Below are 17045 nucleotides of genomic sequence, written 5' to 3'. Positions count from 1 at the left end.
AAAGTAGTGATAATAATAGTGTCTACCTCATAAATTATCATGAAGATTTATAATACTGTTTTATTAAAAAAGATTTAAATGTAAAATTCAGAATATAGATGTTCCTTCATAAAATCTGTTGGTCACTGTCAAAGTATTTTTTGGATTTAGATAACTCTTTATATAGAGATTTTTCTAAGTGTCAATTTTATTTTTAATTGGCTTTAGTTCAATATTTAGGGATGACAGTGCACAAGTGGCAACTTTATGGTACTCTGTTGCCTTAGGGCTGGTAAAATGAGAAAAACGTGTTAATAATTTAATGTAATCCTAAATGTTTAATTGCTATATCAAATTAAGAGCACCCTGAGCTTGGTGTGTTTTGAGTACACAGTTAACAGGGTGACTGATAGCAGTACTGGGCTGCCATTCTATGGGGTACATAGGCTTGCTAGTTTTGTCTTTTTAAAACTTCTGTCATTTTAAAGTTAAGGCAGCGAGCATACATTTAAGTAACTGCAAACTTAGAATGTTAAAATTCTAACTCTAAATATATGATTACAGTGCTACTAGGTCCACACCTATGAAGGCCTAAAGCAATAGTGTAAATACTAAATATACTATATGTATTCAGAATGATTTAAAATTTTTAAACTATTTGAATGTGATTTGAGTTTTAGAGTAAACCTTCACATTAACATCATAATTTTTTAATACGTAAGTTTAAAGCCCTTTGTGTAGAAACAATGAAATAATTAGAATTATAAAAGTTGGTATTATGGGGTAATTTCCAGATATAACTTTTTTCATTTTATTTTTTAGGCAAGAGTGTATGATTTGAATGCAAATATGAGTACACCTATCAAAAAAGGCTCTGGTGACTTTTTTTAATGTAGGAATAGAGAATGGGGGCGGTTTCCAAACCAATACTTAATATTGAGTCATCAACCCAGTTTATTTCAACTGAGCAGGTTTTTTGGAAAGAAGTGAAAGGATGAAAGAATTGATGATCTAGGCAAGTGAGGAGGAGTTATAGGGCATAGGAATGAATAAATACTGAGAAGATAAGACAGTAAAGGTTCTGGTTTTATGAGAGGTTGAACTTTGTGCTATGCATATATGATATCTACTAATCTCACCAGATTTTTGTGTTATCCCTATATTTGTAAATAATGTATTTCTGGCAGTATATCTAAAGAGGTTAAAAGATGAACTTTTAACAATGGTTTGCAAAGAGGTTTCAGAAAATGGAAAATGCTATTTTGAACAGAGCTATTTACTGCCTGACCATACTTTCCTACATATGCAGTAAGCAAAACCTTACATGTTCCCATAAACAAGGCCTTTTCTTTGGCACCAACAATGTGATCTAACATCATCTCTTACCTCCTATTCTCAAGTTGGATCTTGTGATGGTTTGACCATGACACAAAGTGGCCATAGTATTGTATATCATTTGAATCATCATTTGATATCCTCATGTATCCTCGTGTAAAATAAAATCTATATCAAAAGTCTGATGGCATATCAGTCTGTAATGCTCATTCATCATTAATAACAAGAACATTGTGAAATGAAGTGACATAGGATAGAGATACCTAGAGAAAGGGAACTGGAAACTAAGATACCACAGCATTAATTTAAAACTAGCAAGACAAAAAGTTAGGGATGGTAGGCATCAAGGCCTATCATAAGGAAAAGGAGTAGCACATTTACAATGACATCTGAGGGAGTACAAAATTCAAGAGCAATATGGGCTTTTTTATGCTTACTATAAGAAAAGAGGCACTCTTTAGTCTGATCATGTATCTTTAAACATTGCCCATTGGAACAAATACCCAAGGCCAGAAGCCAAAAAGTACAGAGAGTATGTTAAGGCTGTCTGTGAGACAGAGCCATAAAACTCAAGTATTTCTGCATGCACACTGAAGGAAGGCTCTCCAGTCCTGTGATTTTTATGTCCGACTACCTGTAATGCTATGATACATACAAATTAAATGAAATATTAATTCCTGGGTCCTAATTGAAAATATTAAAAATAGGGAGCATTTTAACATTTAAAATATTAAAAAATGGATATTCACATATTTATACATGCTGTTAAGGTTGGAATTCAGAAGAGTTTGTAGATGGGACATAGATGCCCTCTAATATCCTGAAGGGGGAAAATTGCCCACTGGGACACAGTCTGTTTCATGGTGCTGCAATGTGTTCACAGACAAAATCATACCTTTCACTAAAGTTAAAATTTCAAAATAGCTTCACATTTATGATGCCAAAATTACATGTATTAAGGGGATCAAAATATGTTCTCATGGAGGAAAAACAGAAAATACAACTTACAGAAAAGTGACTTTGGTTTTACACAAAGTGGCTAAGAAAATGTAGAAATAAAAATACACTACAGCTCATCGTGCTGATACACATTGTATTCCCTGGAAGAGATGAAGCCATCACCATCACGGTCATTCTTCTTAAAAATATCTTCTAAAACTGCATTCTGATAGGACTTGTCACGTGGCTTCTCATCTTTTTCAAATTCCTTTTCCAAGTAATAATTTATCTAGAGGGCCAAAATAACATTTCTTTAATAAAAAGGTGTCAGAGCAAATTTCCAATAACTTTGAGGAAATGTTTACATAAACTCATATCTAAGACTACTTACAGTAAGTGAAGTGATACAAAAATTTTAGAAGTTATTTGAGGTTTTTCTTTTAACTTCTGAAGCAATTTTCTGAAGAGAAACAGGTCTTCAAATAAACTTCCTCTCAGGTTATACATAGTGGCACATACTCCAAGATTAACATCTGAGTTGAATTTTTTGTTGAAATTAAATGCTTTCCAATAGTCTATAGGGTCCACATTATCAAAGGAAAATCACCCTCAAGCATTCCCGTTAGTGAATAAAATACAATTTGGCATTTCTATAATCTCCAAAATGAATATATTGTGTAACTAATAAAACCCAATCCCACATTTTGAAATAAAATTTAATTTTCTATACTTCTATAGTTCTTCCCCAAATTTGCATAACTGATAATCTCTCTAATAATAATGTCAAATAACAGGTATTCTGAGGTATTCTTTATATAACATGATGTTTCTCTAAGCAAAGACACATAAACACTGCCTAATATGGTAGTGGCTAGCACATGTTACCACTAGGTATTTGATATGCAGCTAGACCAAGTTGAGATATGCTACCGTGAGGGTAAAATACCCAACACATTTTGAAGACACTCATGATGGAAATTCCCTGAAAGAGGTAGGGTAGGCCCATGGTTAAGAGCACAGTAGTGGAGCTCAATTGCCAGGGTTGCCATCTGGTTTTGTCACTTAGAGCAATGTGACCTTGGTCTAGTTACTCTACCTGTCTGGGCACCATCTTCTGCTTCTATAAAATGGAGATAATGATAATAGTGTCCACTTCATGAACAGTCATGAAAATTAAATGAGTTCACATACTAATGTGCTTATGATAGTACCTGATACTGAGAAAGTATGGAAAAAAATTATTCTGAGATTTTTATTAATCTCTCAGTTCATATATAAGACCAACTGGAATAAGAAGCTAGGTAGCTGAACTCCTGGCACCTGCTTACCAGCTTTGTACTTCACATAATTCAAATTCTTACTCACATGAGAATTTCATAATCACTTGTAATTCTCATAATCCTATGAGGTAGGAATTGTTTGCCCTACTATAAGTCCCTACAATGCTGCTTGAAAAAAATCTGCTTCTGTAGTTTAGATGCTGGATATGCCTGTAGAGATTCGTTCAGTATTTTAATGACCCTCTGGCAGGAAAAAAGGCAATTGAACAGGATGACTCAGTTGTAAGTTTTATATTGAAAAAGCACATTTTCTCTTTGAAGCTTAAGATTTTTTAGTAACCAGCTCTTATAAAAGCAAAGTAATCAGTTCAGGCTTGGTAGAACTAAAAAATAATAGTTGTAACACAGATGTACTTAAATCGTGATGACAAAATTAGACTGTACACATGAAATTTGTTTGAATTACCTCAGTTTTAGAGAGTTGCCTATCGTTGTCTGTGTCTATCTGTTTAAACGTTTCAATGCTTCGTGGTCCTTTGGTCACAGCATAAAGTTCAATCTCAAAAATCAATGTTGCATCAGGTGGAATCTTGCCTTCTGCTAAAGGTAAAATTTTTAACAATTTAGCTTACATGAAGATCATGCCCAAATATTTATTCACAATCAGTTATTATAGCATTATGATAATATTTTTTCATATTTTTAAATGGTTTACTAAATACACTTTTGGAAAACTTTTAAATATTTTTAAACCAAGTCAGCTCTAAGGACTTACAGGCCCATTATTTCCTGATTAAAATTAACACAGATCTGTATTTTTATTAATTTTAATTAACTAAATGTAATTTTTATTAATGTATCCATCATTATAGAGGAGAGAGCTGGTGCAGAGAATAAATGTAGGGGAAGAAAAATTTCAGAGTGTAGATCAATAATCCTTAAAAAAATGATATTGTGTGATTATTTGGAAGCACAAATAAAATGTATGAATATATTTGTCTTTCAAATTCTTCACAGACAACTTTAGCAAGCTATGGGCTATTTCAGATGACCATGTTATAAAAATAACCTGCAGAAATGTCTTGCTTAGAAGCAGTCAGTGATTGTGTCACCACTGTATTCTCAGTACCTCAGAGTGCCTGATCCTTTATAGGCACTCAAAATTGTTGAATGACTGACCCCTATCGTTTATTTTTAAAATGGCTGTTTGTCGTTGGAAGGAATATTAATTTTTAAAATGAAAAAGTGGAGAATTCTTGCTAAAGTGTATATATAATCCAAAGAGAAAAGAGCTCGAAAGTTACAGCTAACAGGAGAAGTGAATCAGTCATCTCCAAATTCAGGACATAAAAAAAATCTACCCATGCATCACATGACTAAGGTGAAAGTCCCAAACACTGTGTCACATACTATGGCTTTAAAGTAAAAGAGCTAGATATTCATTCATTAATTTTCTCAAATTCTATTCCTATTCTGTTCAGTTATAATCTCCTTTTGACAGAAAAACAATGTCTCCTGATAATAATCAAATACAAATTCAAAACAGATTCAAACTTAAGAAAAAATAAGTACATATGAAGTTTTTGAACAATTTTACTGTAAACATAGAAAATATTGCCAAATAGGTTTATCCCTCCAAAAACCTTGAGTATAAAAAAGAGAAAAAATACGCATTTGTTTTTAAATTATTTGTACTTAGAGAAGCAGATCAAAGACATAGGAGTTAATGTAAAGAATCTATACATACCACATGTAGTGTTAATTAAAGCACTAAAAAGTCACATGCATTTCAGGACATGCAGGGATGTTCTGTGACATGAAGAAGGATATTGTGCAGAGGAAAGACTTCTTCAAGTACTACCTAAAATAAAGTTAGAGCTAATGTTAGGTCTTCATAACAACTTATTTTAAAAAACATTATGATATTGTTTAAGCAATTACTGATGTTCTACTCTACAACTTTTAAAATAATCTAGTCGAAGCCATTATAAGGCAAGTAAGCTAATATGTTAAATATGTTTCAAAGAACAGACTTCCATTGGGCCTCAGTTTCCTTATGTATAAAACAAAAGTGTTGGTCTTTTTACTAGTGAGATTCATCATTATTCTGTTTATTGTAGACACCTCAAATTGGGTATGAACCAAACTCTTCAAAGTTACACTTCCACATCTCTGCAGCAAGGGTCTGGTTTATTAACAGCTTAGGCAGCTTGGGTAGCCATTCATATCTAAGCATAAATGAAAAGGATAAATTAGGTAGTCATTTGCCTTAGGGTAATGGGACCCCAAAGGATAAGAACCTACTGATGAGCGATGTAATTAAAATGAGATTAAAGAGATTGAAAGGTAAACCTTGCCTGCATCATTTTGCCTAGAATTGGCTTCAACCTATAACAGTATTTTTAGGACAAGTTTTGCATTCAAATTTAATTTACCTTCAATCTTCTCTGTTTCTCAGGTTCCTCTACGATTAAAAATAGTACACACAAATAATGGTTCCACGGGACCACAAGATGAGACCAAATGATTGTCATAAATGATCGAAAATGAAGCTGTAGTTATCTGGAACTGTCTCTAAGAGTTTTAAGTCTTATTGGGTCTGACCTGCACCACTAACCTCCCTCCAGTCCACTTTTGGACAGTGATCCCTTGCTTTTGCTAGAAATAATAGATGAAGGAATTGTAACTCTAAATAGCTAGCCAAACAGCCTCAAAGAGTGTATATACCATTTCAATGAAGTAATTGGGAGTTATGACAAAATCTCAACGCAGAAAATTAATCTGTAATTAGTAAATATTTGAAATAGGTAGAGTTAGCAAGAGTCTAAATAGTATGAGGAGGTAAGGATTCTTTCTTTATAGTTTTCATACATTAATAAGAAAGCAGACCTAATCGAGAATTCAAGATGGAAACTGTCCCTCTGCCAGACTGTCCATTTTCCCCTTTTAAAAAATTTCCTTTTCTGTTTTCCACTTTTAATTTTAGTGATTTATTTTCAATTTTGGAAAAATTAACACATACACCTGGCAAAAAATGTCAACAGTACAAATTATTACACAATGAAACCTCCTCACTATTGACCCTCAGGCTTCCTTCCTAGAAACAGTCTGTGTAGATTACATGATGCATATATGACAATCCCCCTTTCACATGTAAGCTCATTAAGGACAGGAAATTGTTTCTTCTTTATACACTGCTTTATGCTTAGTGCCTATAACAGAACCTGGCACTGATGCTCAATGAATATTTGTTGCATGAATATATTCTATCCCACTTTATTTTTAACATATTAATACATATGGCTCTACTGCATTCTTTTTACTGGCTGTTCAGGTATCCATTGTATAGACATAGCATGACTATTTAATTTCCTATTGATTGATATTTTCCAGTCTTTTGCTATTAAAAAAAATATGCAATGAATGTTCTTTTACATATACCTTTGGGTACATTCCTGGAAATGGAACTACTGGGTCAGAGGATATATGAATTTTAAATTTTGATAGAAATTGTTTAAAGAGGTTGATTTACTTTCCCACCAATAATGCATGAGACTTGTTTTTTCCATACCTTTGCCAACTTTAATGTCTTTTCTAATCTGGTGGGTAAAAATGGTGTCTCATTTTTGTTTTAATTTCTCTTTTATTATGAATAACATTATGTAATTTTGGGGGGGAATGGCCAAAATATAGGTGAAGGGGATTAAGACATACAAACTTCCAGTTATAAAACAAGTAAATCTTGCGGTTGAAGAGTACAGCATAGAGGATATAGTCAATAATATTGTAATAACTTTGTATAGTAACAGATGGTAACTACACATTCTGTAATGTATATAATTGTCAAATCACTATGTTATACCCCTGAGGGTACTATAGTAAGGTGTGTCAACTATACTTCAATAAAAGAAACATTAAATATTCATATAAGTTTAAAGGTCATGCATATTTTTTTGTTTCTGGGTCACTTGTCTATGAACTTGCCCATTTCTAGGGATAGGTCATTTTTATTATTGGTTAGTAAGAGTATTCATACATGTTGCAAACATTTTCTCCATTTAATATGATTTATCTAGGTTCTCAGATCAGATTTCACTCTAGGATTTTAAAAATAGGTAAGATATTGAAAGAAACAGTTTATTTTTTTCCACATTTCAAGGCTTTTCCTGAATTTGACTAACAGTGACTGACAGCCTGTTATATTTCAGATTTTTTTTTTAACAATGTTCAGCTTTGTCCTTTTACTCTAAAATCATATGTTCCAATTTCCTGAGTTTTATGAATTGGATTTTGGTACTGCTTACTGAAGGAATGTGTTACAGACATTTATGTAATAATAAATAAAATAATATGTACTGAAGACAAAAATGACTAAGGTACAGTTTATAGAACATACATGATCATTATAAGTGTTGCCATTGTGTGGGGGAAAGAACTCTGCCCAGAGATCTGGATTCTAACCATTTCCCATTTTCTTTACGTGTAAAAATTGGGGACTGGGCTGGACTGGGTATAGCTAAAGTTGACGGGACCCTATAGTTTTGTAATTATTTTGTAATATGAGTTATTTTATTTTGTTAATGACTCAGAATTTTTAATTATGGAAAAATGTACATAACACAAAATTTACTACTGTAACCATTTTAAGTGTATAGTTTGGTTAATGTTAAGTACATTCATCATTGCACAACCAATCTTCACAGCTACTTCATCTTGCAAAACTGAAACTCTATACCCATTGAATAGCAACTCTCAATTTCATCTTCTTCCCAGCTCCTGGCATCCACTGTTCCCTTACTGTCTCTATGAATTTGACTATTCTATGTATTTCATATAAATAGAGTCATACAGTATATTCTTTGTGTGTGATTTACCTACTTCACTTAGCATTATGTACCCAAGGTCTATGTTGTAGCCATGTGTCAGAATTCCTTCCTTTTCAAGGCTGCATAATATTCTATTGTATACAAATACCACATTTTGTGTGTCCATTCATCTGTCAATTAACACTTGCATTATTGCCACTTTTTGGCTACTGTGGATAGTGCTGCTTTGAACATGGGTATACAAGTATCTCTTTGAGATTGTGCTTTGAATTCTTTTGCTTATGTATATACACAGAAGTCTATTATTTATATTAAAATATAACTTAGAGATGTAAATATTAAAACAACTTACCATAACCTTCCTTTCCATATGCAAATGAAGGGGGTATAATTACTTTTCTTTTCTCTCCAGGGCACATATCCATCATAGCAATATCTAGACCTTTTATGACTTGCCCAACACCAAGAACAAACCATTTAGGGTGGCCTTCATTTTGTGTCCGGCTATAATAAAAACAACACTTACATAAGCTGAGTTCAAGAAAAATGAAACCAAACTTTAAAGTATAGCTGGACATTTAGTTATAAAGTTGGAGTCCTCTCTAATGCCCTTTGTTCCCATACTAGTACTCACTTGTGAACCCCCTGGTGGGGTGTTTGGCTCAAACTTCCCTCATAATAGCCAGAAAGAGGTATGATTTGACCAAAGCTAGTCATTAGGAGTCATCTCATTTTCTTTTTATTGTCATCTTAACAAAAACTATCCAACAGTTAACTTTTTAATGGGTCTTCTGCCTAGCAGCATGGCTTGTCCAAATAACTCATTAACCTCTTTGGGTTTGTTCTAAAAAATGATGGTGCAGGTTTAGCCTCAAACAGTCATTTGAACAGTAATTAAAATTTGTAAGTTTTCTTCCTATTAAATTTCTCAATTTTTTTCCTAAATGGAAAAAACTAACGTTCTCCAATCCTGTCTTTATAGGGTAATAGAGAGGAAGAAAAGACATTCTCCCTTTGAGTAATAAACCATCAGTTAAATCAGAGTAGTCAGTGGAGGAATGAGGGGCAGGCAGGAAGACACGAGGCCCCAGAAAATGTCAGGGGTCATTGCTGCAGTGGGCTCTTTTTGATAAAGTTGGAAAGTAGCCCTAAGCCCATAAATATTGTGCTTCTAAAGGGCCATAAAATCTCAACTACCCTATATAATCTTCTGTAAAGGGTCTTCAACTCACAACAAAGGAAAAATGTGAACATCCTTACAGACAGTACCTTAACTCACTTTCTACAGGTCTCAAAAGTAGTGGCCATGCTCGGGGGTGTTTGTGGGTGTGGTGTATTTTCGATGATTTGTTGGGCCAACATTTTCAATAATTTAAAAAGTAATAACTCAGTTTAATAGGGAATTTCTGCATATTGTCTTATTTTTCCCCCCTAGGAATAAAAGGCTCAACTCTTCCTGTTAAAAATCAAGAATTAATCAATCAACTAATCAGGCTTCTGGTTGGTGAGGGAGGCTAGATTTCAATGCATCAACTATACAGAGAGTAACTGGCAGCATCTCCTACCTGCAGTAGAATTTCGAGCCGTCTTTAGCCAAGAAGCCATCGTAATGGGCATTTAACAGGTCTCCCTTCTTGCTTGTCTTAGAACAGTTTTCGGGACGATGCAAAACTTCTATTTTCACTTGTTCTGGGCTCTTCTCTTCCTTTTGTCCCTGAATAGTAAAAACGTCCCACAAGTAAAAGACAACGATTAATCTAAATAAAAAATCCATGATTCCTGGAGTCAGTCCCAGATGACGACCACGTTTCCTTACGAGGGTCACTCGTGCCCAGCTGCGATTTTGCAGCAAAGTTCCGACGCGTGGCAGGCATTGTTTACGTCACAAAAGGCCGGGGCGTGGCATGGCCCCTCTCCCTCCCCAGCGGCCCGCTCGGTCGCGGAGTTTTTGCCAGTCTGGGGAGAGTCCTACGCCTCTGATGCCCGGAGCTTTGGATGGCTGTCCTAAGTCACTGAGGCAGGACTGAATACCTCACTGTTTCTCCTCGCTGAGTGCGCATATTTTAGGTGCGGTTTCTCAGGGTTCGCCAGTAACACTCGCGTTTCCCAAAATGAAACTGGCAAAAGAAATAAACAGCCTAGGGTGGAATGTCGTTCAGAGAATACCATTGCCATTTCTGCAGTAAAAGACTTCTGGGTCCTTAGAGAACTGGGAAGCATGGGGGAAACCATTCTACTTCTGAGGTGTTCTTGAAGCGCCTTCTCAGGTCGGACTCAGGCTTTGTTTCCAAGCGAAGCCACACACAACTCGAGAGCCACTTGGGGGCGAGTAGACACAGGTGTCGCTGCTCCCCGCAGTTTTAAAGGCGTTTCCCACCAGCCTCCTCCTGCGTTTCTAGATGGCTGTTTGGTTTCTTTCCCCCACCACTTGGGGCTGCCCGGGATTTGAGGGCACTTCTGTAGCAGTGCGGGAAAACTGACAGTGTTTCTGTTCTTACCAATTCTGCGTGTTCAGTAATTATCCACTGTACACAAGGAGAAAATAAGGAAATTTGAATATTGGGCACTTTGTTCTAATCTCACAGCTAATCCGCTTCAGGGATTTCACCAAGTCTGATACAAAGCCAGCTTTATCTCCCCCCCCCAAATATTTTAGTATAGAAAACTTCCAAACATACAGAAAAGATTTTTACTAGCCCATCACCACGGCTTTGTATACCCACCACTTGGATTCTACTATTTACACTTAATGATATTCACTTTAGTATTGGATATTGTAAGTGAATACCCAAAGACTTTTTACCCAAACCAGAAAGACATCAGCAAAAGTCTGCATTAGGTTCTGGAACGGAAGGTGTTATTCTACCTCACTGAAGCTAAGAAAAACTGCAGCACTGAGCCTGCTATATCTTTTGTTTAAAGCTTGCAAAATTCCATAAATCTGAAAATTATTGCCAATTATGTAAAATAATGATCATTTCCAAACAAGATTTTTAAAAATCATAAAAACTACGGAAGAGCCTCCATTTTTAGAATAAAATAAACTGCAAAGTTTGGTTTCATGTATGGGTAAAATTGCAGTATTTCCAGAATCTCTTGCCTGCCCTTAGTGCATCTCTGTATCAATAGGTGTTTCCAAGGGGTGGAGAGAGGTAGCCATCTCCATATCAATAGGTGGTTAGAAGGATGGGGGAGCCAGGTATACCTGGACCAGAGAGGTGCCCTGGAGTCCCTTTTTACAGCCGGGTTGCAAGACACACAGGCCAGCAGAAGTGGACAAGTGTTTGTAAGCAATTGTGGATAAAATGAAAGTTCCTACAGCTACATGTAAGAGAATGAAACTGGATCACTGTCTAACCCCATACACAAAAGTAAATTCGAAATGGATCAAAGACCTGAATGTAAGTTATGAAACCATAAAACTCTTAGAAAAAAAATAGGAAAAAATCTCTTGGACATAAACATGAGCGACTTCTTCATGAACATATCTCCCCGGACAAGGGAAACAAAAGCAAAAATGAACAGTGGGACTACATCAAGCTGAAAAGCTTCTGTACAGCAAAGGACACCATCAATAGAACAAAAAGGTACCCTACAGTATGGGAGAATATATTCATAAATGACAGATCCAATAAAGGCTTGACATCCAAAATATATAAAGAGCTCATGCACCTCAACAAACAAAAAGCAAATAATCCAATTAAAAAATGGGCAGAGGAGCTGAACAGACAGTTCTCCAAAGAAGAAATTCAGATGGCCAACAGACACATGAAAAGATGCTCCACATCACTAGTTATCAGAGAAATGCAAATTAAAACCACAATGAGATATCACCTCACACTAGTAAGGATGGCTGCCATCCAAAAGACAAACAACAACAAATGTTGGCGAGGTTGTGGAGAAAGGGGAACCCTCCTACACTGCTGGTGGGAATGTAAACTAGTTCAACCATTGTGGAAAGCAGTATGGAGGTTCCTCAAAAAGCTCAAAATAGAAATACCATTTGACCCAGGAATTCCACTTTTAGGAATTTACCCTAAGAATGCAGCAGTTCAGTTTGAAAAAGACAGATGCACTCCTATGTTTATCGCAGCACTATTTACAATAGCCAAGAAACGGAAACAACTTAAGTGTCCGTCAGTAGATGAATAGATAAAGAAGATGTGGTACATATACACAATGGAATATTATTCAGCCAGAAGAAGAAAACAAATCCTACCATTTGCAACAACATGGATGGAGCTAGAGGGTATTATGCTCAGTGAAATAAGCCAGGTGGAGAAAGACAAATACCAAATGATTTCAATCATATGTGGAGTATAAGAACAAAGAAAAACTGAAGGAACAAAACAGCAGCAGAATCACAGAACCCGAGAATGGACTAACAGTTGGGAAAGGGATTAGGGAGAATGGGAGGGAAGGGAGGGGAAAAAGAAAGGGGGTATTATGATTAGCATGTATAATATGTGGGGGGGCATGGGGAGGCTGTGCAACACAGAGAAGACAAGTAGTGATTCTACAACATCTTACTACACTGATGGACAGTGACTGTAATGGGGTCTGTGGGGAGGACTTGGTGAAGGGGGGAACCTAGTAAACATAATGTTCTTCATGTAATTGTAGATTAATGATAACAAAAAAAAAAAACATTATCACCTTAAAAAAAAAAAAGAAAGTTCCTGTGGCCAGGCTCCTCACCTGGCCCTGCTTGGCTAGCTCACTACACACGTGTGGGCAATACATTGCTTTTGACCCTATATAAAGAGCCCCGCCCAGTGCTCTGGGCAAAATGGTGACAAGGCTGTAAGGCTGCAGGAGAGCAGAACAGAGGCTGGAGTGGTGGCAGCATTGAGGACAGAGGCCCAGAGGATGGCTGTGTGGGACGGCTGTGCAGACAGAGGGGCCCAGAAGCAGAGACTGGTTTGCAGCCTGCAGACTCACTCTGAGTGAACGGGATTCTAGTGAATGACCTGCCACCTGGAAATAAAGTTGGGTATAACCCTTTCACCCCAAAGAACGTTTTGCTGTTAATTTCTTTTGTCACACTGAATCCATAGCCAACTTGCCTGTGGCTGAAACCCATTGGCAAGACAATTGGTGAAAGTCAACAGGGTTCATTGTTGACCAAGGAAAAAGACAGGCTGCCCTATGGGAGGGGTGCTTCAGCAGGCTGCCCATGTGAATGGGGAGAGAGTGGATTGTCCCCCAATGGGTATGTGGTCTGAGGTGACTTGCCTCCTAGAGGACTGGGCCCCACCCCAGGACTGGAGGCAAGTGGAGGTGATACCTGAGGCAGTAGGGGTGGCCCTTGGTATAATAAGCAGATCCTTTGAGAGGCAGGGTGCCCGTGAGGCAGTGGGGACTGTGGGTTGGCTGCTTCTCACATTATTAAAAAGGTCTACAGAAGAGACCCAAGAAATGGCGGCACGAGAAAACAAGCTGCAAACTTCTGTGGATGCCCTGAGGAAGGAGATGGCACTGATGTGGGAGGAGGTGGCATGAGAGCGCCAACAGCAAGTTGCCATTGGAGATGAGATGGCAGTGCTGCCAGGTGCTCTGAAGGAGGAAGAGGCCATCAAGGAAAAGGACAAACTCCTGAGGGAAGCACAGGCAGAGGTGGCACAAGAACGTCAGCTGTGAAGCATTGAGGTGAAGGTAAGAGAGCTGCTGAAGACTGAGCTGGCATTGTTGCAAGGCACTGTAGCAGAGGAGGCACTTGGGGGAGTGGAGATTAAGGTGCCATCAGCCCCAGAAATGGAGGAGCGGGGGAAGGATGAAGGGGTGCTGCCGGAGGCACTGGCCCCTCCTGTATTGAAAGCATGCCCAGTGGTTGTAAAGAAAGTAAAGACCCAGCAGCTGAAAGCTCCCCAAGGAGAGGAGCAGCCCCCACCCCAGGTCGTGGAGCACTCTATGGTCCGCCCCTATACTGAGGCTGAGCTGGTGGATTTGGGCTCCCGGTTTAGGCAGAAGCCCTCGGAGTTAATATCAGCTTGGCTCCTGTGTCTGTGGGACTTAGGGGTGGATGGAATTGTTCTGTCGGGATCAGAGATGGGACAGCTGTCTTCCCTGACAGTGCAGCCTGCCTTGAGGCAGCGATTACAAAATGCACATCAGACCCCAGGGAGTCACCCCCTCCTCGATTGGCTTGTGGCTGCACTTTGTGCTGTGTGGCCCAATCAGGGTGATCTGCCATCCTCTCCTGTTAGATGGCAGACATATGCTGAGCTCCAACAGGTCCTACAAGAGGAATGCCATCTATAGTCCAGAGAATTATAACCCAGTTGAAGAGATTTTCACTACTGGAATGAGAAATATTGTACTTCAAACGGTTCCTACATCCCTCTTTGGGTCCCCAGCGGCCATTCTTTCCCCTCACTTAGGGAATCCCATAAGCGAGGTGACACATACAGTAGCAGACTTAGGAGAGGCTAAAGCAATGAGAATCTGGAAAGAAATAAGACCTATTACTCACAAGAAGAATTTACAGGGCCCTACGAAGGTTATGAGGACACAGATGTGGGTTGATTTAATATGGGCAGGAGCAGATGGAAGGAAAATAGATGGAAAGTCCAATAGGATCTTACTAGAGCTATGGCAACAGCTGAAATCAGAGCAGCAGTTCCAGCCATTAAGACCAAAGAGGCAGAAGTCAGAGACAGAGCCACGAGTCTGGCCTGTGTGTTTGCAAGAATTCCTGCTGGAGAATGAGCCATCCTCACTTGAGCCCACACAGGAAGGTGATTGGGGAACACAATTTGACTGAGGGAAAGGTCAAGTTATCTGCCCTGAGGGACCAGGGAGTGACCAGAGGCCACATGTTGAAATACCTATCCATTGGTCCCCAGTGAACATACAACGTGTCCTGGCTCTGGTGGACACAGGGGCTGAATGTTCACTGATTCACGGTAACCCTGAGCGGTTCCCTGGGACCCCCACTATCATAGATGGATATGGGGGGAAGGCTATTAGAGTAAAAAAAGCCCAAATCCCTTTGGGAATAGGGTATCTACCCCCAAAAGAGTATACCGTGTATATATCTCCTATCCCTGAGTATATTTTGGGGATTGATATCCTGCAGGGTCAATGACTGCAGACCACTGCAGGTGAGTTCAGACTGAGAGTACGTGTGGTGAAGGCAGTTCTGAGGGGACATACTAGGCACCCCCCCATAGCTTTGCCTGTGCCTCGGTGGGTGACTAATACCAAACAGTACAAACTGCTTGGAGGGCATAAAGAGATGGAGAAACTCTCCAATAACTGGAAAAGGTAGGTATTATAAAGCCCAATAGTCCTTTCAATTCCCCAGTGGGGCCTGTAAAAAAGCCAGATGGCTCCTGGCGTATGACTGTGGATTACAGAGAACTAAATAATGTCATACCCCCTATGCATGCTGCTGTCCCCTCTATTGCAGGCCTGATGAATACCCTCAGCCATGCACTAGGAACATACCATTACGTGGTAGATCTTGCTAATGCCTACTTTTCCATTGACAAAAAGCAGGAAAGTCAGGAACAGTTTGCCTTCATGTGGGAAGGACGGCAGTGGACTTTCACCATCCTCCCACAGGGATATCTCCACAGCTCCACCATCTGTCATGCACTTGTAGCCCAGGACTTGGCTACATGGGAGAAAGGGCCAAAGGTGTGGCTGTACCATTATATTGATGATATCATGCTCACATCTGATTCTCTTTCAGATCTAGAAGGTGTAGCACCTAGACTGCTGCAACATTTATAGGAGAAAGGATGGGCTGTGAACAGCACCAAGGTTCAGGGACCTGGTTTGTCTGTTAAATTCTTGGGGGTCATCTGGTTGGGTAAGATCAAAGTTATACCAGAAGCAGTTATAGACAAAGTCCAGGCCTTTCCTACCCCCACAACTGTAGCATTGCTACAGGAGTTTCTGGGTCTTCTAGGCTACTGGAGAGTGTTTATACCGCACTTGGCACAAATTCTGAAGCCTTATACTGGTTGGTACAAAAGGGCGTCAGGTGGGATGGGGATGAGACATGTGCATCTGCCTTTACTACAGCAAAACGGGCAGTCAAGGCCATGCAGGCCTTGAGTGTGATAGACCCATCAAGGCCCTGAGAGCTGGATGTTCATGTGACTGAAGATGGTTATGGCTGGGGTCTCTAGCAGCGGCTTGAACAAACTCACCAACCCATTGGATTCTGGTCACAACTCTGGAAAGGGGCAGAGGTATAGTACACTTTGACAGAAAAACAACTGGCTGCCATGTATCACGCCTTGCTGGCTACAGAACCCATAACTGGAATGGCCCCGATAAAGGTAATAACCACCTATCCCATCTTGGGGTGGGTATGAGACTGGACCCAAAGGCCAAGGAGTGGTGCGGCACAAACACCCACACTAGCCGAGTGGGGTGCTTACCTACAGCAGTGTAGTGCCCTCTCTAGTAGCCCCTTGAGTGGGGAACTCCAGCACTTGTTCGGGCTGGTGATGTATACTAGTGAAAAGCAGGAAGAACTTGCTTTTGAACCATTAGTAGCAGAGAGTCCCTATTGGGAGGGAAGAGCCCCTATACCCAAAGATGCATGGTACACAGTTGGCTCCAGCAGTGGTCAGCCCCCAAAATGGAGGGCCATAGCTTTCCATCCTAAGGCTGAGACAATATGGATGAAAGATGGTGAGGGGAAGAGCAGCCAATGGGCAGAGTTGCAGGC

At 39.1% G+C, this 17045-nt stretch overlaps 1 protein-coding gene across 4 annotated transcripts; it reads right to left on the bottom strand.

The window, feature by feature from the left end:
• Positions 1-851: 851 nt before the first annotated feature.
• FKBP7 (FKBP prolyl isomerase 7) lies at positions 852-10249 on the bottom strand. Of its 4 annotated transcripts, none has more exons than XM_036879466.2 (4): positions 9925-10247; positions 8712-8863; positions 4000-4130; positions 852-2542 (listed from the first exon to the last, which is right to left on the bottom strand). In XM_036879466.2, exons 1-4 carry the CDS (start codon positions 10131-10133, stop codon positions 2381-2383), a joined length of 654 nt encoding a protein of 217 aa, XP_036735361.1. In that variant the 5' UTR covers positions 10134-10247; the 3' UTR covers positions 852-2380. The 4 variants fall into 4 exon arrangements, 2 of the variants coding, with proteins under 2 accessions (XP_036735361.1, XP_036735360.1); XM_036879465.2 differs by having other exon boundaries at positions 4000-4133; positions 9925-10244; XR_008998250.1 differs by lacking the exon at positions 852-2542 and adding an exon at positions 5281-5394 and having other exon boundaries at positions 3996-4133; positions 9925-10249.
• Between the last annotated feature and the right edge of the window lie 6796 nt (positions 10250-17045).

Source organism: Manis pentadactyla, chromosome 6, assembly GCF_030020395.1.
Source record: "Manis pentadactyla isolate mManPen7 chromosome 6, mManPen7.hap1, whole genome shotgun sequence".
NCBI classification, from domain to species: domain Eukaryota; kingdom Metazoa; phylum Chordata; class Mammalia; order Pholidota; family Manidae; genus Manis; species Manis pentadactyla.
This window is presented reverse-complemented; position numbering and strand designations above follow the sequence as displayed.